Source organism: Hyaena hyaena, unplaced genomic scaffold, assembly GCF_003009895.1.
Source record: "Hyaena hyaena isolate Hyena2069 unplaced genomic scaffold, ASM300989v1 scaffold_1433, whole genome shotgun sequence".
NCBI lineage: Eukaryota > Metazoa > Chordata > Mammalia > Carnivora > Hyaenidae > Hyaena > Hyaena hyaena.
Genome location: NW_024082054.1, coordinates 9,414 through 34,681, shown reverse-complemented (window position 1 = coordinate 34,681; position 25,268 = coordinate 9,414). Strand labels below are relative to the sequence as shown.

At 39.8% G+C, this 25,268-nt stretch overlaps 1 protein-coding gene and 2 pseudogenes across 1 annotated transcript; 2 read left to right on the top strand and 1 right to left on the bottom strand.

Annotated features, from left to right (window-relative positions):
* Positions 1-7,225: 7,225 nt before the first annotated feature.
* On the bottom strand, positions 7,226-11,782 carry LOC120225468 (annotated as a pseudogene).
* A 1,052-nt stretch (positions 11,783-12,834) lies between these two features.
* On the top strand, positions 12,835-15,501 carry LOC120225482 (annotated as a pseudogene).
* Positions 15,502-23,069: 7,568 nt separating this feature from the next.
* Positions 23,070-24,086, top strand: LOC120225495 (olfactory receptor-like protein OLF4). The gene has a single exon (XM_039223679.1). The coding sequence runs from the start codon at positions 23,070-23,072 to the stop codon at positions 24,084-24,086; it is 1,017 nt and encodes a 338-aa protein (XP_039079610.1).
* Positions 24,087-25,268: the final 1,182 nt, after the last annotated feature.

Genomic DNA, 25,268 nt, shown 5'->3' with positions numbered 1-25,268 from the left:
TCTCTACCTTGTATTTCTAAGGCTCATTCATGAAGTGAGAGGCTGTCCTCTTCTATCTTGAACCAATTTATGTCATTTTACTCTTTTGATATACATAGGCTAATCTTCTAGACTATGAAAAAGATGAGTTTATCAAATGTGAACGGTCTCAATTTAATTCCACTCTTTTTTACTATCCACATGTGAACCTTTGCTTTTTCACAGTTGGAAGAGAGATCTCCCACCCTGTTAGGTGTGACTCAGCTAACTGTGCTCCAGATCTGGCCCTGAGTCATGCAACACTAGAATTTTTTAACGTTAACTAATTTATCGGAGGTTTATTACATAAGGTAAACTGTACATATTTAAAGTGTACAAATTTAGGAATGGAATGAGTCATTGAAAAACCATGGGTATGTTCTGCATGGTTCTATGGAACCATGGTTCTATAGAATTTAAAAAGGTGTACAGTAAGTTTTGACTACTTCATTATGCAATTGGTAGGATGTAATCCCCCTAGCCTTCATTTTCTTCTGCAGGTAATGTGGAAGAATAAACATAACTTCAAGGGATGTGGTGAGGAAAGATGAAATGTGTGAAAATGCTTTGTTGGGTCTAAAGAATGTTAAGAGTAAGGGTTGTGTGTATGCAAATGTATGTGTACTTATGTACATTTTTCTTTCAAACACACTTACATATATGTGCATGCACAAGTTTCATAACCCTGATTATAACTCATTATAACCTATCTCTTGTGTTGAAAGAAACCTTGAGAGACCTTGGAGGGCAAAGAAAGGAAAAGAGTGAAAGTTTGCATTAACATGGAATTCAACAAATGTAGAAATTTAGACAAAAAAATTAGAGTAAAATGCGTGGTCTTTATTTTAACAATCAATGGCTTCTCCTACCCTGATGCCCAGGGGCCTCCAAGACAAAACCACATTTACATTTATGCAAGAAGAAATTCTCTGTACCAGCTAATAAGGCTGAACATCTCCAAATTGACTTTAGATTTTGTTTCAGCTACTTAAGTAGGCTTTCAACACAAAATGCCCTTACTCAAGGAAGGAGTTATCAAATAGAGCTGATAAACTTAATTTCCATTTCTTCCAACAACATTTTATTGGACAAATGTTTTTGTCACTTTCCTATTGCTGCTATTACTAATTACCACACTAAGGGTTTAAAAGAAACAAATTTCTACTCTTCTGGGTCTGGAGGTCAATGCCAAAAATGAGTTTCAAAGGGCTAAAATCAAAATATCTCTGCAGGACACAAGAGAGCTTGAATTCCTGCCCAGTTATGTGATTCCAGGTCACCATTTTTTTTTTTTTTCTGCACAAAAATGTGTGCCTTCCAACCTCTATTGGTTACCTGAAAAGGATCCTCAATGGAGTCACATTTTTAACAGCTATCCAAAATAAACTTAAATAACAGAATGATCATGAGTGAGTTGTTGCATAACAAGCCATCCTGAGAGCAAATGGCTTGGTAGAATGTCTTTAGAATCCAGTGGAATTGTATAGTGATGCATTGCTCTAATCTCTGTTGATCTCCTCAAGGGTCTTGAGTCAGGTGTGTGTCAGCTGGGGAGGCTCTGCTGATCTCACCAGGGCATTCTAATACAATTGGGGCTTGGCCAGCTAGCTGTGGCTGATCCAGGTGGCCTTGGCTTGGACAACGGGGCTCCGCTCCACATGTCCTCACTTCCTCTGGCAGCCCACCTGGTTTTATTCACTTTTTGGAGTCAGAGTTCCAAGAGATACCAGTAGAAATGCTCCAAGGCCTCTAAGGTCCCCTGTCACTTCTATCATGTTCTGCTGGCCACAGCAAATAAAAAATCCTAATCCATCCAGAACCAAAGGTGGAGGAATAGTCTCCACCACCTGATGGAAGGTACTGCACACACTGGCAAACACATGGCTACAGGAAAAGACTAGGATTTGGTGCCATCTTTGTAAACATCTACCACTGCTGTATTTTCAATCCAATTGGTTTATTTTCACTTACACATTCAGCAGTGCAAATATCTCAGAAATAATAGTGAAAATGCATTCTGTGTCTAACGAGCAGCTATGGAAAGAAAGTCTACTCCAGAGGGTCATGCTTTCCTCCAAATATAAATATTTCCTCACCCCCTCTTGCCGTTAGATCACCAATCCTAGTCTAAGAAAGATCAAAGAAATAATAGGTCTTCCTTCCAGATGCCTCAGAGATACCAGGGACCTTGTATCTAACTCATTGATTAATGAAGCTCAACTGTTGTATCACTGATGCTATCTTCATTATATCCTTCGGCAGACACTGTTTTCCTATTGGTTAACCTTCCCATTGACATACTCATAATGGTTTTCACCCTGGTATTGTTCTATTATTATTATTATTATTGTGAGGAGGAGGAGGAGGAGGAGGAGGAGAAGGAAGAGGAAGATTTCACTGGGAGGAGGTGACATTTGAAATGCAAATAGAAGACAGAGACATAAGAAATTTTTTCATTTTTCCAGCTTTATTAAAATTTAATTGACATATAAAAGTATGGAAATTTAAGCACACAACTTAGTGATTTCATATACATATACATTGTGAAATGATCACCTCAGTAGGTCAGTGAATACATTCATCACTTCACATTGTACCATTTCTTTTAGCTGTAAGAACATTTACTATGTATTCTGTCAGTAACATTCAAGTATACAACACAATAGAGCTAACCATAATGACCACATTGTACATTAACTCTGCAGAACTTATTCATCTTACAACAGAAGGTTTATAGGCTTTCACTAGCATCTTTTAATTTCCTAAAACCCCAGCCACTGGCATACATCAACTTACTCTCTGTTCTACGGTTCAGATTTCTATATTTCACATATAAGTGAGATCATACAATATTTGTCTTTCTCTGTCCAAAAATTTCACTTAGCATAATGCCCTCGGGGTCTATTTGTGTTTGAGAAAAGGAAAAGATGTCTTCCTTCTTTATTGCTGAATTCCACTGTATAGGTATGCCATGATTATTAATTCATCTGCTGATAGATACTAAGCTGTTTCCATGTCTTGAATATGGTGAATAATGTCACAGTGAATGGAAGAGTACAGACATCTGAGATGTTCGCAAATATGTGGGAATTAAGCCATGCGCTTGTGAATGGACAATGAGTGTAAACAGAAATCAAAAAGGAACTTTAAAGAATTAAATCAAGAGAAAATGGACACATAGCATATAAAACTTATGGGATGTTGCAAAAGCAACTCTAAGAGAGAAATAAATGGGCGCCTGGGTGGCTCAGTTGGTTAAGCGTCCGACTTTGGCTCAGGTCATGATCTTGTGGTTCATGGGTTTGAGCGCCGCATCAGGCTCTGTGCTGACAGCTAGCTCAGAGCTTGGAGCCTGCTTCAGATTCTGTGTCTCCCTCTCTCTGACCCTCCCCTGCTCATACTGCCTCTCTCTCTCTCTCTCTCTCTCTCTCTCTCTCAGAAATAAATAAAACATTAGAAAAATTTTTTAAAGAAAAAGAAAAAGGTCTTAATTAAATAATCTAACTTTATCATTCAAAGACCTAGGGAAAAAAGCACCAACCGAGTACAAAGAAGCAGAGGAAAAGAAATAACAAATATCAGAACAGATATTAATGATATATAGACCAAAAAAACAATAGAATAGATTCACAAAGTAAAGAGACAATTTTTTGAAAAGCTAAGCAAAAAGCTAAGCCTTTAGTTATACTAACAAAAGAGGGGCAGGGAAAAGATTCAAATAAATAAAATCAGCATCAAAATATTATACCTTACAACCAATGCTATAGAAAAACAAAGAATCCTAAGAGACCACTGTGGACAATCTCATGCCAACAAATTGGACACCTTAGAATAAATGAATAAATCCCTGGAAACGTACACCCTACCAAGACTAAATCAGGAAGAAATAGGAAATATGAAGAGACCAATAATGAATAAAGATATTAAACAAGTAATCAAAAATCTCCCAGCAAAGAAAGGCCCGAGACCAGAGAGCTTCCCAGGTGAATTCCACTAATTATGTAAAGAAGAATGAATGCTAATTCTTCTCAACCCTTTCCAAAAACTTAGAAAAGAGGACACATTCTCAATCACATTTAAATTTTCCAAGGGCAGAATTACCGTATTACCAACAAGAATTGTTTGAAAGGAAGGAAAGAAGGAAGGAAGGAAGGAAGGAAGGAAAGAAGGAAGGAAGGAAGGAAGGAAGGAAGGAAGGAAGGAAGGAAGGAAGGAAGGAAGGAAGGAAGGAAGGAAGGAAACTATAGACTTATATCCATGATGAACATAGACACAAATTTTTTCAAAAAAAATAGCAAACTGAATCAAACAGACATTGAAGAGATTATATGCCATGATCAAATGGGACTTACACCTGGGATACAAGGATGGTTTAGCACAAGAATATCAGTAAATGTGATACATCCCATTGATAAAATGAAGTATAACGATGATCATATCAATACATGCAGAAAAAGCTTTTGACAAAATACAACATCCTTTCATAATTAAAAACAAAACAAAACAAAACAACAACAACAACAACAAAAAACCTTCAACAAACTGGGTATAGAAAGATAGGAGTTGGTGAGATCACAAAGCTGTTGTGCCAGAAACTAGGGAGCTGGGTGAAGCCATTTCCACTTCCTCTGTGCAAGCACACAGATCCACCCCCATAAGCTAAGCAGTGCCACCTAGGAGAGAATGGAGCCATTACGCCAAGCTCTGCCCAACTGTGCCCTCCAAGTACATCCCGTAGAAGAGCAGCACAAGTCATTCCACTGTTCAGTGTATGGACTGTAGAGGACTTCTTAGTTTCAGTTCTAGGGAAAACTGGATGTAACTTCATTCGGGTTTCATTCTCTTTGCTGGTTCACTTTTTGGTTCATTTTTTTTGCTTCTGTTTTTGCTTAAATTGTTTTCATTTTTTTCTTTCTTTCTTGGATACAGTAAGAGAAAAATTATGTTTATATGTTACATTTTGTAACTTTTTATACTATTCCAATTTCTTTATTTTCTCTTACTCTATTTTATTATATAAATTTTTAAATTTATATAATAAAATATTTTCTTACTTAAAAATTATTTCTTACCTCTTTTCTTTCCCTTTTTGGTCTGCTCTATCAAGCTTATTTCAACAAGCAGACCAGAACACACTAGGATCTACCTTCTTTTGTGATTTTGTTCTGTTTTTCATTTATTCTATTTTTTATTTTATTAATTTTTTTTTCTTCCTCCAAAATGACAAAGCAAAGGAATACACTGAAAAGAAAGAACAGGAAGAAATAACAGCAAGGGGCTTACTCAATGCAGATATAAATCAAAAATAGATTTAATACCCCAATAACAAGAATACTAACAAGGGTTGACAAAAGCATAGAATTCTTTTCTGCAGAGATACAAGAAATAAAATCTAGTCAGGATGAAATTAAAATGCTATAACCAAGATGCAATCTCAAATAGATGCCACGACAGCAAGGATAGACAAAGCAGAGCAGCACATTAGTGGTATAGAAGATAAAATTATGGAGAATAATGAAGCAGTAAAAAGGATTGGAGGAAAAGGCAAAGATTATCATAAAGAGATTAGAGAGCTCAGTGACTTATTAAAAAGGAGTAACACCTCAATCATAAGAGTCCCAGAAGATGAAGAGAGAGAAAAAAGGACAGAATATTTATGTGAGCAAATCATAACAGAAAACTTTCCTAATCTGGAGAAGGACACAGACATCAAAATCCAGGAAGCACAGAGAACTCTCATTAGATTAAAAAAAAAAAAAAAAACAAAACCCAGCTATCAACGATGCATATCATAGTCAAATTCACAAAGTACACACACAAGAAAAAAATAATGAAAGCAGTAAGGGGAAAAGAGTCCTTAATCTATAAAGGATCCTCTTTGACCTTGGCCGCAGCAACCTCTTACTTGACATGTCTCTGGAGGCAAGGGAAACAAAAGCAAAAATGAACTATTGGGAATCCATCAAAATAAAAATCTTATTCACAGTGAAGAAAACTAACAAAACTAAAAGGCAACGACGGAATGGGAGAAGATATTTCCAAATGACATATCAGATAAAGGGTTAGTATCCAAAATCTGTAAAGAACTTATAAAACCCAACACTCTAAAATCAAATACTCTAGGGAAGAAATGGGCAAAAGACATGAATAGACGCTTCTCCAAAGAAGACATCCAGATGTTAATAGACACATGAAAAGATGCTCAACACCAACCATCATCAGGGAGATACAAATTAAAACCACAATGGGAAATACAAATCAAAACCACCTCACACCTGTCAGAATGGCTAACATTAACAACGCAGGCAACAACAGTTATTGGCGATGATGCAGAGAAAGAGGAACTCTTCGGCACTGCTGGTGGGAATACAAACTATTTCAGCCACTCTGGAAAACGCATGGAGATTCCTCAAAAAAATTTTTAAAAATTACCCTATGACCCAGCAATTGCACTACTAGGAATTTATCCAAAGGATTTAAAAAATGCTGTTTCGAAGGGGCACATGCACCCCAATGTTTATAGCAGCATTATCAACAATAGTCAAAGTATGGAAACAGCTCAAATGTCCATTGGCTGATGAATGGATAAAGAAGTTGTTTATATATATGGAATATTAGTCAGAATCAAAAAGAATGAAATTTTTTGTAAAAACGTGCATGGAACTAGAATGTATTATGCTAAGTGAAATAACTCAGTCAGAAAGATAAATATGTGATTTCACTCATTTGTGGAATTTAAGAAATAAAACCGATGAATATAGGGGAAAAGAAGGAAAAATAAGATAAAACAGAGAGAAAGAAAGAGAGAGAGAAACGAAAAGAGACTTAAATACAGAAAACAAACTGAGGGTTGTTTGAGGAGAGGTGAAGGGGGATGGGCTAAATAACTGGTGGGCATTAAGGAGGACACTTGTTGGAATGAACACTGAGTGTTATATGTTAAGTAATGAATTTCTAAATTCTGTTCCTGAAATCATTATCACACTATATGTTAACCAACTTGCATTTAAATTTTAAAAAATAATAATGAATAAAATAAATAAATTAGATAGATAGGCAGAAAGACAGACAGACAGACAGATAGATTCAGTAAAGCAGTTGAACTTTAGAAAAAAATGAAATTTTGGCATATAAATAGAAGGATGAAGTTTCTTCATGATCTGATTAAAGAATCACAATTTCTGGCTGTAAAGCATTAAGCTTGCAATCACAGGTACTTCTTGAAAAATGGCCCTTCTATGGCTTCCCTCTGAAAAATACATTTAGACCCTCCTTTATGTCTTTGTTCCTCAGCGTTGTAGATGAACGGACTTGACATGGCTTTGACCACCGTGTACATCACTGAGGCTGTTGCACTTGAGTGGGGGCTCTGGGTAGCAGCAGAGCTAAGGTACATTCCTAGGCTCATACAATAAAATAAGGAGACAACTGAGACGTGATACCCACAGGTGGAAAATATTTTATACTTGTCCTGAGCTGATGGGACCCCACGTATGCAGGATACTTTCTTAGAATAAAAGTAAAGGACCCCAGCCAGGGGAGCACTACCAGCAGCATAGCTGCAGAATGCATTACTGTATTATTAATAAAGATCAGAACAGTCAAGTCAGATCATCTGATTGGGTTCACAGAAAAAGTGGGGGATAAACTTGCCTGTACAGAGGACAGCTGTAACACCATTAAGGTTTGTAACAAGGAATTCAGGACACTCATGATCCAGGACACCAGAACCAATAGTTCACAGAGCCAGGGGCTCATGGTGACTTTGACTTTAGCACAGTAGCAGATCCTTGCTCTCAAACTGTGCTCCACAAAAGATAAATATTGTTAAAACGTTATTACTACCCAAAGCAATCTACACATTCAATGCAATCCCAATCAAAATTTCACCAGCATTCTTCTCAAAACTAGAACAAACTATCCTAAAATTTGTATGGAACCATAAAAGACCCCGAATAGCCAAAGTAATATTGAAGAAGAAAACCAAAACAGGAGGCATCACCATCCCGGACTTTAGCCTCTACTACAAAGCTGTCATCATCAAGACAGTATGGCATTGGCACAAAAACAGACACATAGACCAATGGAATAGAATACAGAACTCAGAATTGGACCCACAAATGTATGGCCAACTAATCTTTGACAAAGCAGGAAAGAGTATCCACTGGAAAAAAGACAGCCTCTTTAACAGATGTTGCTGGAAGAACTGGACAGCAACATGCAGAAGAATGAAACTAGATCATTTTCTCACCCCATTCACAAAAATAAACTCAACATGGATAAAGGACCTGAATGTGAGACAGGAAACCATCAAACCCTAGAGGAGAAAGCAGGAAACAACCTCCTTGACCTGAACTGCAGCAATTTCTTACTTGACACATCCCCAAAGGCAAGGGAATCAAGAGCAAAAATGAACTATTGGGACCTCATCAAGATTAAAACTTCTGCACGGCAAAGGAAACAATCCATAAAACTAATAGGCAACCGAAGAAATGGGAAAAGATAGTTGCAAATGACATATCAGATAAAGGGCTAGTATCCAAAATCTATAAGGAACACACCAAACTCCACACCCAAAAAACAAACAATCCAGTGAAAAAATAGGCAGAGGATATGAACAGACACTTCTCCAAAGAGGACATCCAGATGGCCAACAGACACATGAAACGATGCTCAGCATCCCCTCATCAGGGAAATACAAATCAAAACCACACTGAGTTTCCACCTCACGCTGGTCAGAGTGGCTAAAATGAGCAAATCAGGAGACTATAGATGCTGGCGAGGATGTGGAGAAATGGGCACCCTCCTACACTGTTGGTGGGAATGTAAACTGGTACAGCCCCTCTGGAAAACAGTGTGGAGGTTCCTCAAAAAATTAACAATAGAACTCCCTTACGACTCAGCAATAGCACTGCTAGGAATTTACCCAAGGGATACAGGAGTGCTGATACATTGGGGCATATGTACCCCAATGTTCATAGCAGCACTCTCAACAATAGCCAAAACATGGAAAGAGCCTAAGTGTCCATCAACAGATGAATGGATCAAGAAGATGTGGTTTATCTATACAATGGAATACTACATGGTAATGAGAAAGAATGAAATCTGGCCATGTGTAGCAACATGGGTGGACCTTGAGGGTGTTATGTTGAGTGAAATAAGTCAGGCAGAGAAAGATAGATACCATATGTTTGCACGTATAGGAGGATTAGGAGGAACTTAACGGAGGACCATGGGGGAGAAGAAGGGTAAAAATAGTTGAGGACAGGGAGGGAGGCAAACCATGAGAGACTCTTGAAAGCTGAGAACAAACCAAGGGCTGATGGGGGTGGGGAGGGAGGGAAGTGGTGTGATGGGCATGGAGGAGGGCACTTGTGGGGATGAGCACTGAGTGTTATATGGAAACCAACTTGACAATAAACTATTCAGTACTGTGTTGTAAAAAAATAAATAAGTAAATAAATAAATAAAAATTGAAATGTTAAAAAAAAGGTTATATACTATGTGGCTCCATTCGTGTATAATTCAAGAAGATGCACACTAAGTTTTAACTGTTTTGTTATATGATTGTTAAAATGTAATCCAATTGAGCCTCAGTTTCCTTATTTTTGAAAGTAATGTGGGGTAAAGAACCCTAACTTCAGACAGGTGGTATGAGGAATAAATGAAATGCGTAGAGCACTTTGTTGAATCTAAAGAAAATGTTCAAGGTTAGGAGTGTGAGTATGTGTATATATGTGTTCATTTATACACATCTTTCTCTCAAATAAACACATCAATAAACATACATGTAGACACAGAGACTTATTGAAATCCCATCTATTATGTTGAAAGAAAATGTGGAATATGGCAGGGCAGGGATAGTAATGAAAAGAATAAACATTCGAGTCAACATAAACTAGAAAGAATGTAGAATTTTGACACAAAGATTTAAAATGGAATAGGTAACCTTAAGTTTAAAAAGGAATTGTTTTCTATCCCAAATCTTCAAAGATTCAAAACCACATTTATATTTATGCAGTGAGAAATCACTGTCCAGCAAATGGAGAAGAACATCTCTGAACTGAAACTGAATTTTCCTTCCATTTAAGGTTAGATTTCACTCACAAACGCCTTGACCCAAGGGAAAGATCACCGAATGAGTTGAAAGGCTCAAATCCTGTTCCTATAAAAAATTCTGAACAAACTTCTGGATTCGATCCCTGACTCTGCTGTAATAAATGACCACACTCGTGGGCATCAAGCAAAGATTTATCCAAAGATTCTATGTCAAAAGCCTGAAATGGGTCTCTTTGGGTTAAAATTAAGAGATCTGCAGGGCTGTGATCCTTCTGGACGCTCCAGAGGAGAATTCACTCCATTTCCTATTTCATTTTTTTTTAATGTTTTATTTATTTCTAGGAGGGAGAGAGAGAGAGACAGTGTGAGCAAGGGAGGTCAGAGAGAGAGGGAGTCACAGGCTGAAACAGGCTCCAGGCTCTGAGCTGGCAGTCAGCACAGAGCCCGACACGGGGCTCGAACCCACGAACTGCGAGATCATGACCTAAGCGAAAGTCGGACGCTTAACCGACTAAGCCACCCAGGCGCCCCCCTATTTCATTTTTTAGTGGCTACCTGCATTTCTTGTCTCCTGGCCCTTCCTCTATCTTCAAAGCCCGAAGCATAGAGTCTGACTTGTCTCTCTGATTCCAGTTCTTTGTCCTCCTTTCCACATTTTAAATGTTTGTTTGTTTACTTTGAGAGAGAGTCAGGGAGAGAGAGACCAAGCACGAGCAGGGGAAGGGCAGAGAGAGAGAGAGGAAGAGAGAGAATCCCAAGCATGCTCTGCTCTGTCAGCACAAAGCCAGAAACGGGGCTCAATCCCACAAACTCTGGGACCATGACCTGAGGTGAAATCAAGAGCCAGACTATTAATCTAGTGAGCCAGCCAGGTGCCCCTTCCCTCTTTCACATTTAAAGGACCACTGTGATTACACTAATCCCATCTGGATAATCCAGGCTCATCTTTTTATACCAAGATCGATGATAAGCAGCCTTATTATTCCATCCCCTGGCGACATTACCCTTACTCTGTAAACAAATGTTTTCAAAAGTTCTTTGGATTAGGATGTGGGCATCTTTTGGAAGCCCTTATTGTGCCTACTACAAAGGGTTTTTTTCAAATATAAATTATTCGATGTCACTCAAGAGCCCTTATATAAAATTATTGAACACAGAATTTTTTTAAATATTTTTTTTATTTTATTTCTAGGATAGAGAGAGACAGCGTGAACAGGGAAGGATCAGAGAGAGAGGGAGACACAGACTCTGAAACAGGCTCCAGGCTCTGAGCTGGCAGTCAGCACAGAGCCCGACGCGGGGCTCGAACCCACGAACCGCGAGATCATGACCTAAGCAAAAGTCGGACGCTTAACCGACTAAGCCACTCAGGCGCCCCAGAATTTATCATCAGCTATACAGTTATGTGAAAAACTTTTCTTTCAAAATCACATATACAGAAGATTCCTGGTGGAGAAGACCTAAAACTGTCTACACGTGTCTCTAACACAAGAGCACAGCCTTGTTCTCAAACTGTGCTCCACAGACCAGGACCTGCAGTATCAACACCACCGGGGAGCTTATTAGAGACAGAGTCCCTGGAGACCTGGAGACCTGATGAATCATAATTGGCATTTTAACTACAAATTCTGGTGATTGGTACACACAATGCAGGTAGATCAGTGCTGGTCTAGAATAATATTTCTCACCTTCTCACTGCTGACATTTGGGGCTGGGTGAACATTTGTATTGGGTGCTGTCCTATGGGTTATAGATATCCTATGGGTTATAAGTGTTCACACATGGCCAAATACCCCCATGGGGAAAATCAAGCCAGGTTGAGAACCACTGTGCCAAGGTTTGAGAACTGGAAGCATCATGACAGAACTCCCTTCAAGGCTTTATCCAATACTACAGCTTATACCTTTGATATTATGATTTGTAATTTAAAATATATATATATTTGGTCTACATCCCCGTTTCAGGCACAGACCTCCTAAAATTCTTCCCATTTTCCAAAGTGATGGGAGTCATAGAGGTGTCTTGTGTCAGAGTTAGGGGGACTGGCTGGCACAGTCAGGAAAGGGTCCAACTATTGATCTCAGGTCATGATCTCAGGATTTGTGAGATCTTGGCTGTTAGCATTGAACTTGCTTGGGATTCCCCCCCTCTCCCTCCCTCAAAATAAAATAAGTTAAGGAAAACGATGTCTTCTGTCAGGTTAATGAAGTGACTTTGGGAAAGCATCTAAGGAGTGGGGCTACTGGCCAAGAGGATAAACCGTGTGACTAGAAGGCTGGAACTTCACATCCCACCCTCTGACCTCCTGGGAAGAAGGAGGGTCTGAAGGTTGAGTCTAATCACCAATGGTCAATGATTTAATCAATCCTGTCTACATTAGTGAATCTTCCATAAAACCCAAAAAGGATGGTTCAGAGAGCTTTCAGGTTGGTGAATGTGAGAAGTTAAGGGAGACGACTCATTTTCAGAAATACCAAATAAAAGCTGTGCTGTCCAGTTAACGGTAGGTTTACAACCTTTTGGAAATATGTACCACCGCCCCCCTCCCCACACACATACACACAATGGAGTCCCAAACCCTTAGATGCTTCTCTTCCTGGTTCTTTTTCCCTTCTCCATTTTGCAGGCTTATATTCATGGGCTTTGCAATGAGCATGTGACAAAGAACAAAAGGAGGAAGGACTGGAAGTCTCAGTGTCCCCTCAGGGAAGGCACATTTGTTCCGGTCAGACTATTTTTTGCCTTACATGGGCATAAATGACATCCGGGTAAGGCTATAACCTCTGTAGTGTGCAGCCAATGAGGGACAAGGGAGGGACTTGCTCTCTAGGAGATAAATTGTTTATTGTAACTGCCCCCAGTGTGCCTATCTATCAGACACCTGCTTGGGGAAGAAAATGGATTACAGCCTCACATCACTGTGCTCCAAGTCTCTGCCTCCCTCCTTCAGTTGGGTTGATGGGTTTATTTTTTCACCTGGAGAGCGGTGGAGTGGCATACCTGGAGAAGGAGTGGAAGCTCCACACCTTCTCCCCTTACCTTGCTCTGTGCCTCTCTTCCATCTGTCATCATCTCTCCCCAGAGGCAGCACAGCTCACGAGGGAAATAATCCAGAGACACATATAAACTTGAGCGTGCACAAGTTCACCTACTGAGTCCATCATTGGACCACGTAACCTCAGCCCTGAGATGAGCTTGAGGATTCTCGGTAGAGATGGTCTAAAAACAGCTACCTGTGACTCAAACGCTGAACCACAGCCTTACTACTCAAAGACAGGTCCACAGACCAGAATTGGTGGCAGCAGTATCAACTTGGAAATGGTTACAATGACAGGATCTCTGGACCTCACCCATGTCCTGCTAAATCAGAATCCGAATTTATTTTTTTAATGTTTTATTTATTTCTGAGAGAGAGAGAGAGGCAGCATGAGCAGGGGAGGGTCAGAGAGAGAGGGAGACACTGAATCCAAAGCAGGCTCCAGGCTCCAAGCTAGCTGTCAGCACAGAGCCCGATGCGGGACTTGAACCCACAAACCATGTGATCATGACCTGAGACGAAGTCAGATGCTTAACCGACTGAGCCACCCAGGCGCCCCCAGAATCCGAATTTAAACAGATCCCCAAGTGATTTGTATACACTTTAATGCTGGAGAAGTTCTGTTCTAGAAAAGTGTTTCTCAATCTCTCTACTGTTGACACTTGTGCTAGATACTTCTTTGTGGTGGGGGCCATGCTGTGCATTCTAGGATATGAGGCAGCATCCTGGGCCTCAATCCATCAGATGCCAGTGGCACATCCTTAGTTATGACAAACAAAATTTTCTCCTTTATTTTAGGAGATAGAATCCAAAGCAGGCTCCAGGCTCCGAGCTGTCAACACAGCCCGTCACAGGTCTCGAACTCACGAACCTCAAGATCATGACCTGAGACGAATTCGAACACCTAACTGACAGAGCCACCCAAGCACCCTGAGAAATCTGTTTTTTAAAATAGCAATCACTTCCTGCCATTATATGCAACATGTTATTTTGTATTCAGCTAAATGTCCCCTACATCTTTTTCAGAAGCATGATTGAGTCCATTTATGGTTACATGATAAAATTATAGCTTTAGCTTCTGCTTCATCCACTATGTGTTAAAAAGTATATTTTCCTTAAAAAAAGTGTATCTTCCTATTCTTTAAATTTCAAAAGTTTTACCCATTTCATCCTGAATCAGAGGTCCATGTGGATGTAAATGTTGCTGTTTTACATCTTATGCCTGCTTCCCCCGCCACATGTCATTTTAATTATAGTATTTCTGCCATGTTACTAATGCCCATTTGTTAAAATTAATCTTTTTCCCCCCTAATCTGTAGTCATCACCGCCACCACCACATGAGACCTGACAATGATACACAAATTTCAGATTTTCTTCCTCTGGGATTTTCAGAGGAACAAGAATTGCAGACCCTCATGTTTGGGGCTTTCCTCTCTGGGTACCTGATCACTGTCTTTGGAAACCTGCTCATCATCTTGGCCGTCAGCTCTGCCTCCCACCTCCACACGCCCATGTACTTCTTCTTCTCCAATCTGTCCTTTGTGGACATCTGCTTCATCTCTACCACCCTTCTGAAGATGTTGGTGAATATACAGACACAGACCAAAGTTATAACCTACACAGGATGCATCAGCCAAATCTGTTTTTCCCCACGCTTTGCAGGCTGGGACAACTTTCTCCTGGCTGTAATGGCCTATGACCACTTCGTGGCCATCTGTCACCCCCTGTACTCCCCGGTCATAAAGAACCCCAGGCTGTGTGGACTAATGGTTCTGGTGTCCTGGGTCATGAGCATCCTGAATTTCTTGTTACAAAGTTAATGGTGCTGTGATTGCCCTTCTGTACACACTCGGAAATGTCCCCACTTGTTCTGTGAACACGATTAGATGATTCAACTTACCTGTTCTGACACCTTTCTTTTTTTTTTTTTTTTAATGTTTTATTTATTTCTGAGAGAGAGAGAGAGAGACAGCGTGAGCAGGGGAGGGTCAGAGAGAGAGGGAGACACAGAATCTGAAACAGACTCCAGGCTGAGCTGGCTGTCAGCACAGAGCCCGACACAGGGCTTGAACCCACAAACCATGAGAATATGACCTGAGCCGAAGTCAGACGTTTAACAGACTGAGCCACCCAGGTGCCCCCTGACACCTTTCTTAATGACATGGTGATATATTTTTCAACTGTGTTGCTTATTTTACTGTACCAGCCTAGGAGTGTACCTTAGCTCTGCTGCTGCCCAGAGCTCCCACTAAAATGCAACAGCCTCAGTGATTACACGGTGGTCACGCCCATGCTGAACCCCTTTATAAAGGAGGCTCTGATGAGATTCTTTGGGATGGCAGCTATAAAAGGGACCACTGTCCTGCTGGTGAAGAAATGCTCTTGATTATAGAGTCAAAGCCATGATCATTGTGAAATAGAATTTGCTCTTATGTATTTCCTGAATTTTCCATTTCTTAGAAGTCAACTTCTCTATACAATTTCAGAAAACTCAGTTCACTAAGATTTCTGCTCTGATATACACAAGGTTTTCCCTTTGTCCATTTTCATACCTTCCCACCATTCTTTCTGACCTTTGATCAGACATATTTGAACATTTCTGTATCTTTTGCAACTTTGATTTCTGAGAAATGGTTTCTTCATAATGACCTATATCATGCCAAGTAAAATTTCTCTAGACTTCCTGAAGGAATAATCAATAATTAGTTGTACTGAATTATAACTAATAATTGAAACTACAGAATTGCTCACCCCAACATAGGTGTGTTCATCTATGTATAAACTATGAGTACTTTACCAATATTCTGTAACCATAAAATGCACACATGCAAAAAAAGAAATTTAGGGGTGAGATTGAAAACATGGACATAAAAGTTCATTCAATTTTTAAAAAATAATAATGAGTTGTATTACTCATATGGATAAAACTACACTGGGAATCTAAGGCCATTTATACAATTTCACCATAGAGGAAAATAAAAAATCACAATTTTCACTTTGGATCTGTAGCCATTCTTCTTTAGCCCTTAAATGCTCTTCCTGAAAATGGCCTTTATCCTTGTCCTCTGTATGCCTCAGTCTATTCATAGTGATGCTAAGAATGACCACAACACTCACCTGGGCCCTGACTCAAACCTGAGCCAATATCATGGATGAACTGTCACTTGTCGTCATCACCACTGTCATTGCTGATTGATGCTGATTGACATCACATCGTAGTAGTTGCAGGTGTACAAAGTAATGATTCAATATTTATATATACTGCAAAGGGATCACAATAAGTTCATCCATCACAATATATAATTACAAATTTATTTCATTATGAGCATTTTCAAGATCCCCTCTCCTAGATATTTTCAAATATGTAACACAGTTTTAACTGTAGTCAAAAGGTCATACACAGCATCACCATGACTTACTGACTTTACAACAGGCAACTTGTACCTTTTGGTACTTTTGCCCATTTCATCTACTCCCCACCCAGTGAAGGGGAAGGGGTTCTGGTGGGTAATGAGAAAGTAGATGAAGGGCAGGACACCACTGGCATGGAGGAACAAGCCCACGATGACCCAATACAGCACACTTTCTTCATCCATTCACCCACCAATGAACATCTAGGTTGCTCCCATGTCTTGGCTACTGAGTTTATTTTCCTGGGGATTAGTGATGTTGAGCACCTTTTCATGTACCTGTTGGCCATCTGTATGTCTTCATTGGAAAAATATCTATTCAGATCCTCTCTGCATTTTTAATCAGATAGTTTTCTTTTTAACATTTTTAAATGTTTTATTTCTTTCTGAGAGAGAGAAAGAGAGAGCGTGAGCAGGGGAGGGTCAGAGAGAGAGGGAGACATAGAATGTGAAGCAGCCTCCAGGCTCTGAGCTAGCTGTCAGTACAGAGCCTGACACGGGGCTTGAACCCACGAACCGCGAGATCATGACCTGAGCCAAAGTTGGACGCTTAACTGACTGAGCCACTCAGGCACCCCAGATAGTTTTTATTTTTATTTTTTCATTTCATTATCCTTCATTCACAAATGCTGATTTGACATTCATTCACATACAAATGTTTTTCTCACATTCACAACTCAGCAGGTTAGTGAATCCAAAGGAACTGGTGTCATCACTATATGGAGCATAATTGTTTTGGCAAAATTGTCATGAAGCCATGGGCGTAGTGCCCAAGGTTTTATATCAAAGGAACAAACTTAACATCTCTGTTGAAAACGGGAAAGGTTACTTCCTAGAGATATCAGGGGATGTGTCTCCACCATAATCAATGCTTTGAAGAAACCAAGGGACCTAGTCAAGACCAATTTCTTAGTCTCCAGCAAGAGAAAATGTTCCCTCTGGATTGGGATACGGTGCTGGGAGCTTAGACGTCTGAAAGGCAGAAGAAGTAATAGAAAAAGAGTAAGAAAAACTGGCTTCAAATGGCTTATTGCCTGGTCTCCTAGGAACAGAAGTTCTACGGGAATAATTTCCTTTTGGTCCACATGGGTGTCCCACAGGGGAATCATGTGTCTAAAGGTGGTAGAAACAACCGTGAAATGTGCCTAATGAGCAGACCTAAGAGGCTGTAAATACCTCCTCTGCTGTAGCCCCACAGTGTGTGAAACCTCAGGCTGGACAAGACATGGTCATTTCTTTTGCAGTCCTAAGTCTGGATGGGGACTTAAGTTTGACCCATCCCTGCTCTCTTGTCTGGGGACAGAGTTTCATCCTCCACCATCCAACAAGATACGTATTTTGACCTTCCTTTCGGAGACCCCATCTAGATGAGTTTTACATCCCATGTAAGTATTGCTGGAGAAGGTCAAGAGAATGAAAGTCAAGAACATTTTCCTGAGGTCACCTGAAAGCCAGTTTAGCCTAACCAGAGCTTAGAGTTTGCTGTAGTTGTTTGCCGACTTGATTAGTAAATTGCTTGATTGATTGATGTATTTATGATGCTCTAAATAGAAGTAAACATTGAACTCAGTAATGCAAAGATCAAAGTTAACAGCTAAATGATAATAGTGGAAACTCAATTAGAGAGGGAATGGGAAACATAAAAGTGGAAACCTAAGACCAAGGATCTTGGCAATTAACCAGAGTAGAAAAGCCAAGTATTAACTGTGGAAGGATCTAGAGGGAAGTGAGGACATTTCTTTTCATTTTTAAGATAGGACATATTAGACTACACTTCTGTACTGATGAGAAAAGTCCAGAGTGAAAGAATTCTCACAAGTACATCCTTGAAAGAGCAGTACATGAAACATACATATCATGGTACCTTCTCTCTAGAGTATTCAAATCTTTTTAATGTTTTATTTATTTCTGAGACAGAGAAAGACAGCATGAGCAGGGGAGGGTCGAAGAGAGAGGGAGACACAGAATCTGAAACATCTCTAGAGTATTCAAATGAAATTTTTTAGGGGCACCTGGGTGGCTCATTTGGTTGAGTGACTGTTCATTTTGGCTCAGGTTATGATATCAGAGTCTGTAGGATCAAGCCCCCTAGTTGGGCTCTACACTGAAAGCGTGGAGCCTACTTGAGATTCTCTCTCTCTCTCTCTCTCTCTCTCTCTCTTTCTCTCTGCCCCTCCCTAGGTCATGCTCTCTTTCCATCTCTCTGTCAAAATGAATAATTAAACATTTTTGTAAAAAGGTTTTTTTTAATGTTTTTTATTTATTTTTGAGAGTCAGAGTGAGACTGCATGAGCAGGGGAGGGTCGGAGAGAGAGGGAGATACAGAATCCGAAGACAGGCTCCAAGTTCTGAGGTAGCTGTCAGCACAGAGCCCACTGTGGGGCTTGAACCCACGAATTGTAAGATCATGACCTGAGCCGAAGTCGGACATTTAACTGACTGAGCCACCCAGGTGCCCCTAAAAAAGAAGTTTTTAAATGTATTATGTGAAAATGGTATGCTAAGGAGCTTCCTTAAAAGGAGCTCATTATTTGTGAGCCTGAATACATTCTGGGTTAACTAGCCACCCACTTTCTCTATTGAAAGTTATCCGTGGGAGTCCTCGCTGTTTGCATAGCGGGGCTGGAATGGTTTATTCCTGTTTTTTATTTCATTTTTTCTAAAAAAGAATTGGCATTTATTTCACCCACTTTGCTACTCGCCATTTCTTTTTTTTATGGATGTGGAGATGTATTTGAGCAGAATGTGTGAGAGTGTATAAATTTGGTGTGGTCAAGTCTGTGACTTAGTCATAATATACACCCTCCACTGTTTTTTCTCTTTTTATTTATTTTTTTGCCGAAAGAATTGTTCTGTCACCTTAATATTCTTCCGTTGTGATGAACTGCTTTCCACAAAATGAAAGTAAATATCCTTCTGCATACTTCTCATAAATCACCCTTTATATGTATTTCTAACTAGTTTTCACCTCTCTGTATTTCTTATTGCTCCCTTTGGCCTTTTATTATGTATCTATTTCTCAAATAGAAATTCCATCACTTGGAAAGCATTCTTTTTTACATTTGACTAAGAATCACTTTTACTTTCCATAAGTATACTTGGCCCAGAGCCTCCCCAAGATATTGTAACACTTCAAAATTCTGAGAACAAAGTAAGAAGGTGCCCCTTTGCTACTTATTTAAAAATTTCAGGGCGCCTGGGTGACTTAGTCGGTTAAGCATCCAACTTTCACTTAGGTCATGATCTCGCGGTTCGTGGGTTCCAGCCCCACGTCGGGCTCTGTGCTGACTGCCAGCTCAGAACCTGGAGCTTGTTTCAGTCTGTGACTCCCTCTCTCTCTGACCCTCCCCTGCTCACGCTGTCTCTCTCTCTCTCTCCTAGAAATAAATAAAACATTAAAAAAATTTTTCAGGGAGCCTGGGTGGCTCAGTCAGTTGGGCATCCGACCTCGGCTCAGGTCATGATGTCACAGTTTGTGGGTCAAGCCCCGCATTGGGTTCTTTGCTGACAGCTCAGAGCCTGGAGCCTGCTTCAGATTCTGTGTCTCCCTCTCTCTCTGTCCCTCCCCCACTCACACTCTCTCTGTCTCAAAATTAAATAAAACCAAAAAATAAAAAATAAATATTATAAAAATTTCAACCCCACTCAATGTGATAGCCTTTAGAGTGTTTCTTCAGGGCAATAGGTGTGAAAGATATTTCTTGTTGATTTTTTAAACTTGTTGATTTTTTGCTTTAGTGAACTCAAGCAAAGATTCATATATTTGATCGCCATGTTCAGTTGCCTATTATTATCATATGTCCACATATTATATGTTTATTTTTCTATAATTATCAGGATTTCAAATAATTGTTGTAAATCACAGTTTCTGTATTGACTTTTATGGCATTTCGGGCCATAAAATAGTTTTAAATATTGTTTCATTAAATGTATCTATCTTCTTGCTTCTGAGGTTTTTTTTTTTTTTTTTTGCCTTAATTATGATGGTTTTCCTATCTGTAGATTTTATATGCAATTTTCTAGATGTGTATCTAAAATGGAATGGTTACTCTTACACTAAGGGTTTACTCCTTCTGACTTTTTGTGAGATGTCTGAAATGAGGAATCACCACACTTCCTTCCATGTAGAAAGCCCCTGATGACAGCTTTCACCCAACAATTTAGTCTTTTCCAACTACATTTAAATGCCACTCTGTCACGTATTAAATCTCCATATATAATGAGACCTAGTTCCTCATTCATTCAACAAATACTAAAAAAGCATCTGCTAGGTGCCAGAAATCTCTAAGAACTTTCTATGTTATACTCTTTTTTTATCCAGGTCTTGGGGAATTTTATTATTCATCTGTGTTGACTTTGTTGACCTACTCCTCCTATAGATCATGTTACAGTTACTTCTCAAAAATCCATTCAGTTTGGTTTAATACAGTTGTTCTGAAACTGCTCTTTTTAATCTGGGTTTGTTTCATCTGTCATTCTTCATATTTCGTAATGTCTCATTTTCTTGAATTTATTTCTATATAAGTGCATATACATCCACACGCTTTTGTAAAGAAGAAGATGAACAGAAGTTTCTGCCTCTTTGATAATTATGCTACCATGACAGACGGGAATGCAGTAAAATAAATGTGAGTACAAAATAACGTGTTTGGATAAGTCACATGAAGATTCTTCAGAGTAAGAGGATAGATTGTCATGGCATGTGTAGGATTTCATAGAGTTGGCGAGGACTTTACATGTTGAGCAAGGAACAGAACCACCAGATGAATTGTGTTCATCAGACTTGTCAAGAAAGTGATTAAAACTCAAAGCCTAAGAACAACAGACACACACACACACACACACACACACACACAAGATGTCACATAAGAAAAGTGATAAAGGAGCTAACCTCATCATCTATTGGACCATATAAAAACTGATTAGCCAAATGAATATGGATTACACACAAGGAAAGAAAGCCTTCTGCTCTCTGCTAACTGGAAAGAAAAATGCCCAGTGAATGTGAAATGTGAAGTGTTCCTTTATTCTCTTGTTATGTTCAATCTGTAAGGTGTTTCACACCATAAAGATGTCACTAGTTTTGTCCAATGAACAAATTTATTTTTGCTCTTTAATTATTTTTGCAGGATATAAATGGGATATAGCCAGGATTGAGTATCACCAGTGACTCTCTCTCCCTCTCTCTGTTCATTGAACACAATTTCTTTTTTTTTTTTTAATGCTTTTATTTATTCCCGAGAGAGAGAGAGAGAGAGACAGCCTGAGCAGGGGAGGGTCAGAGAGAGAGGGAGACACAGAATATGAAACAGGCTCCAGGCTCTGAGCTGGCAGTCAGCACAGAGCCCGACGCGGGGCTCGAACCCACGAACCGCGAGATCATGACCTAAGCCGAAGTCTGATGCTCAACCGAATGAGCCACCCAGGCGCCCCTGAACACAATTTCTTAATGTTTCTTTACATACAAATCTGAAAGCAACCATTCCACAATGGAGCCCCAAGACTATTTGTCCTTGAGAAGCTGTGAATAGGAATTAATGGGTACTATTTCTACCTTCTTTCTGGGAAAGGTATTGTGATGTGTATGCATTAATATCCTAAACAGTGTGTTGGGACAGGGAGGGGGAGGTGAGAAGGATATAGAAGTAACATACACCAGGAGGAGTAGTATGCTGTGGTGTGTGTGTGTGTATGCCTGCACGTGCACGTGCACACGCACGAGCGCACTGTAAAAGCAGTCAGAGCAGGGTTACATGGGCTCCCCTATTCCAAGGCCACCATTATGATACACAGGCCAGACTCAACCAACAGATGATACTAAGGATGGATGTTCAGTTGCCAGGATGCTGTTACAACCAAATTAAAAAAGTGCAAGAGGTACATAGTGTAGATGAGAAACTCCCTGTGTCTTGAACTTTAAGCAGTTGTGAGGACACATGATTCTACAAATTCTGATGCAGCTACCTCTCATCACGCACCCTCTTGTCCATTCCACTCAACACACTGGCTTCCTTCTGAGTCTTGATTTTTCTGAAAGAAACACATCCTCAGGACCTTTGCACTGGCCTTCCTCCTGCCAGGAAGACCTCCTGTCTTCCATGCTCTCTTCCTTGAAGTCTCTGTTCAAACGTCACCTTCTTAGCCAATCTTGACTGAAAAGCCAACATAACAGCCCATTAACTCTCTCTTTATACCTGCTTTCATTGTCTTCATAGCCTCTGACCCCAACTCAGGATTATTTAATTTTTATGAATGTGTATATCCTATCACCATCATTGAATTGTAGGACTTTTCCTGTTAGGCACCTTCTACTAAATGACTTGGAAATGTTGAAAACATGGTCAACACTATATATAGTCCTCAAAGACACGAAATAATTTCTTATTTAAACTGTACAATACCTGGCCTTCAGGGGAACATCTGATGTTGTGAATGAAAATTTCTAATCAGAGAGGAATGGGAATTCCTGAAGAGGCCCAAATCCATTCACAAGATACTGATATTACTTTCTTGACTGGAAAATATAAATTGTAGCATTTGAACAATGCCCATATGTGTGAAAATTAGTCACATTACTTTCCCTTTCACTGGTAGCCACCTCCACCACATGGACTCAGGAAATGATACAGGAATTTCAGAATTTCTTCTTATGGGATTTTCAGAAAAACCAGAACTGCATCCCCTCATATTGGGACTTTTCCTCTCCATGTACCTCATCACTATGTTTGGGAACCTGCTCATCATCTTGGCCATCAACACAGACCCCAACCTCCACACACCCATGTACTTCTTCCTCGCCAACCTGTCCTTTGTGGACATCTGCTTCACCTCCACCACCGTCCCGAAGATGCTGTGGAACATCCAGACTCAGAGCAAAGCCATAACCTACGCAGGCTGCATCACACAGATGCATTTTTTCATACTCTTTGCAGGATTAGACATCTGTCTCTTGACTGTGATGGCTTATGACCGCTTTGTGGCCATTTGTCACCCCCTGAACTACATGGTCATCATGAACCCTCAGCTCTGTGGACTATTGGTCCTGGTGTCCTGGATCACGAGTGTCCTGCATTCCTTGTTAGAAAGCTTAATGGTGTTGCTGCTGTCCTTCTGTACAGGCATGGAAATCCCCCACTTTTTCTGCGAACTCAATCAGATGATCCAACTCGCCTGTTCTGACACCTTTCTCAATAATATGGTGATGTATTTTGGAGCTATGCTGCTCGGTGGTGGTCCCTTTATTGGAATACTGTACTCTTACTATAAGATAGTTTCCTCCATACGTGGGATCTCATCAGCTCAGGGCAAGTATAAAGCATTTTCCACCTGTGCGTCTCACCTCTCGGTTGTCTCCTTATTTTATTGTACGGGCCTGGGAGTGTACCTTAGCTCCGCTGCTACCCAGAGCTCCCACTCAAGTGCAACAGCCTCGGTGATGTACACGGTGGTCACACCCATGCTGAACCCCTTCATCTACAGCCTGAGGAACAGAGACATAAAGGAGGCTCTGATGAGACTCTCTGGGATGGTAGCTACAAAAGGGTCAATTGTCCTGGGCTGAAGAAGTTGTTTGATTGTAGAGCCCAAAGCCTGAGGCAAATGTTGAGATTCTTTAATCAGACTGTGGAAGCGAAATATGCCTCTTCTATTTTTTTCCTGGAATTTCTTTTTTTTTTTTTATTTTGACCTCTCCGTACAATTTATGTAACTCACTTTATCAAGCTTCGTGATATTCTGATATCCAAGAGATTTTCCCTTTGTCATTTTCTTACTCACCCAATGTTATTCCTCGCCTTGCATGGGAAAATTTTGGCATGTCTCACTTACTTCCAAGGACTACCTGAATATGTTAATAATAACCTTTGGGGTGCCTGGGTGTCTCAGTCAGTTAAGCGTTGAACTTCACCTCAGGTCATGATCTCATAGTTCATGAGTTCCATCCCCACATCAGGCTCTGTGCTGACAGCTCAGAGTCTGGAGCCTGCTTGCAGATTTTGTGTCTCTCTCTCTCGGCCCCTCTCCCACTCATACTCTATCTCTGTCTCTCTCAAAAATAAATAAACTTAAAAAATTTTTTAAAGAATAATTTCTTCTCAAAATATATTATGGTGAGAATTTTTCTTTTGTTTGACTGAAAAACAAGTGATGAGTTATACTACTCCTATGCCAAGTCTACTCTTGGCCACCACAGCTATTTATATAAGTTTATAAGAGAGAAAGATATGAGGTCACTCTGCTTCACTCTTGTGAACATCATTCCTTTGTATATCACTATCTTAGCGGCTCTTTCTGATGATGCAGACTTTGATGTACTAGTGGTTATAGCCGATCATGAGTTTTTTTCTACACATTAAAATCCTCTTCTGTTATACAGCTTGTGTCCACCATGTCTACCATAGTCATTGGCAAAAAACCAAACCAAACCCAAAAACAAAAACAAAAAAAGATAATAAAATACAAGTCTCCAAGTGGAATCTACACAGAAAGACAAATATGAAAAAAATAGATATAACATGGCCTTAGGGTCAAACTTGACTTTAAGTATAATGAAGCAAAAAATTAAATCATGCATTTATTACTATGCAAAATATTTCTTTCTCAGGCATTTCATCTACTCATTGAATTATGGAATATCAGGGTCCATGTGTAAGGTGTATTCATGAAGATGAAAGATAGATGGCCTGTTTGGGGTTGTATTAAATCATTTTCTGGGTTCTGTTTGAAAATTTCCAGTGCTGCATAC

Excerpts from the sequence above, each read along its gene's own strand:
- LOC120225495 (XM_039223679.1), top strand. The coding sequence starts at position 23,070 with ATGCCCATATGTGTGAAAATTAGTCACATTACTTTCCCTTTCACTGGT.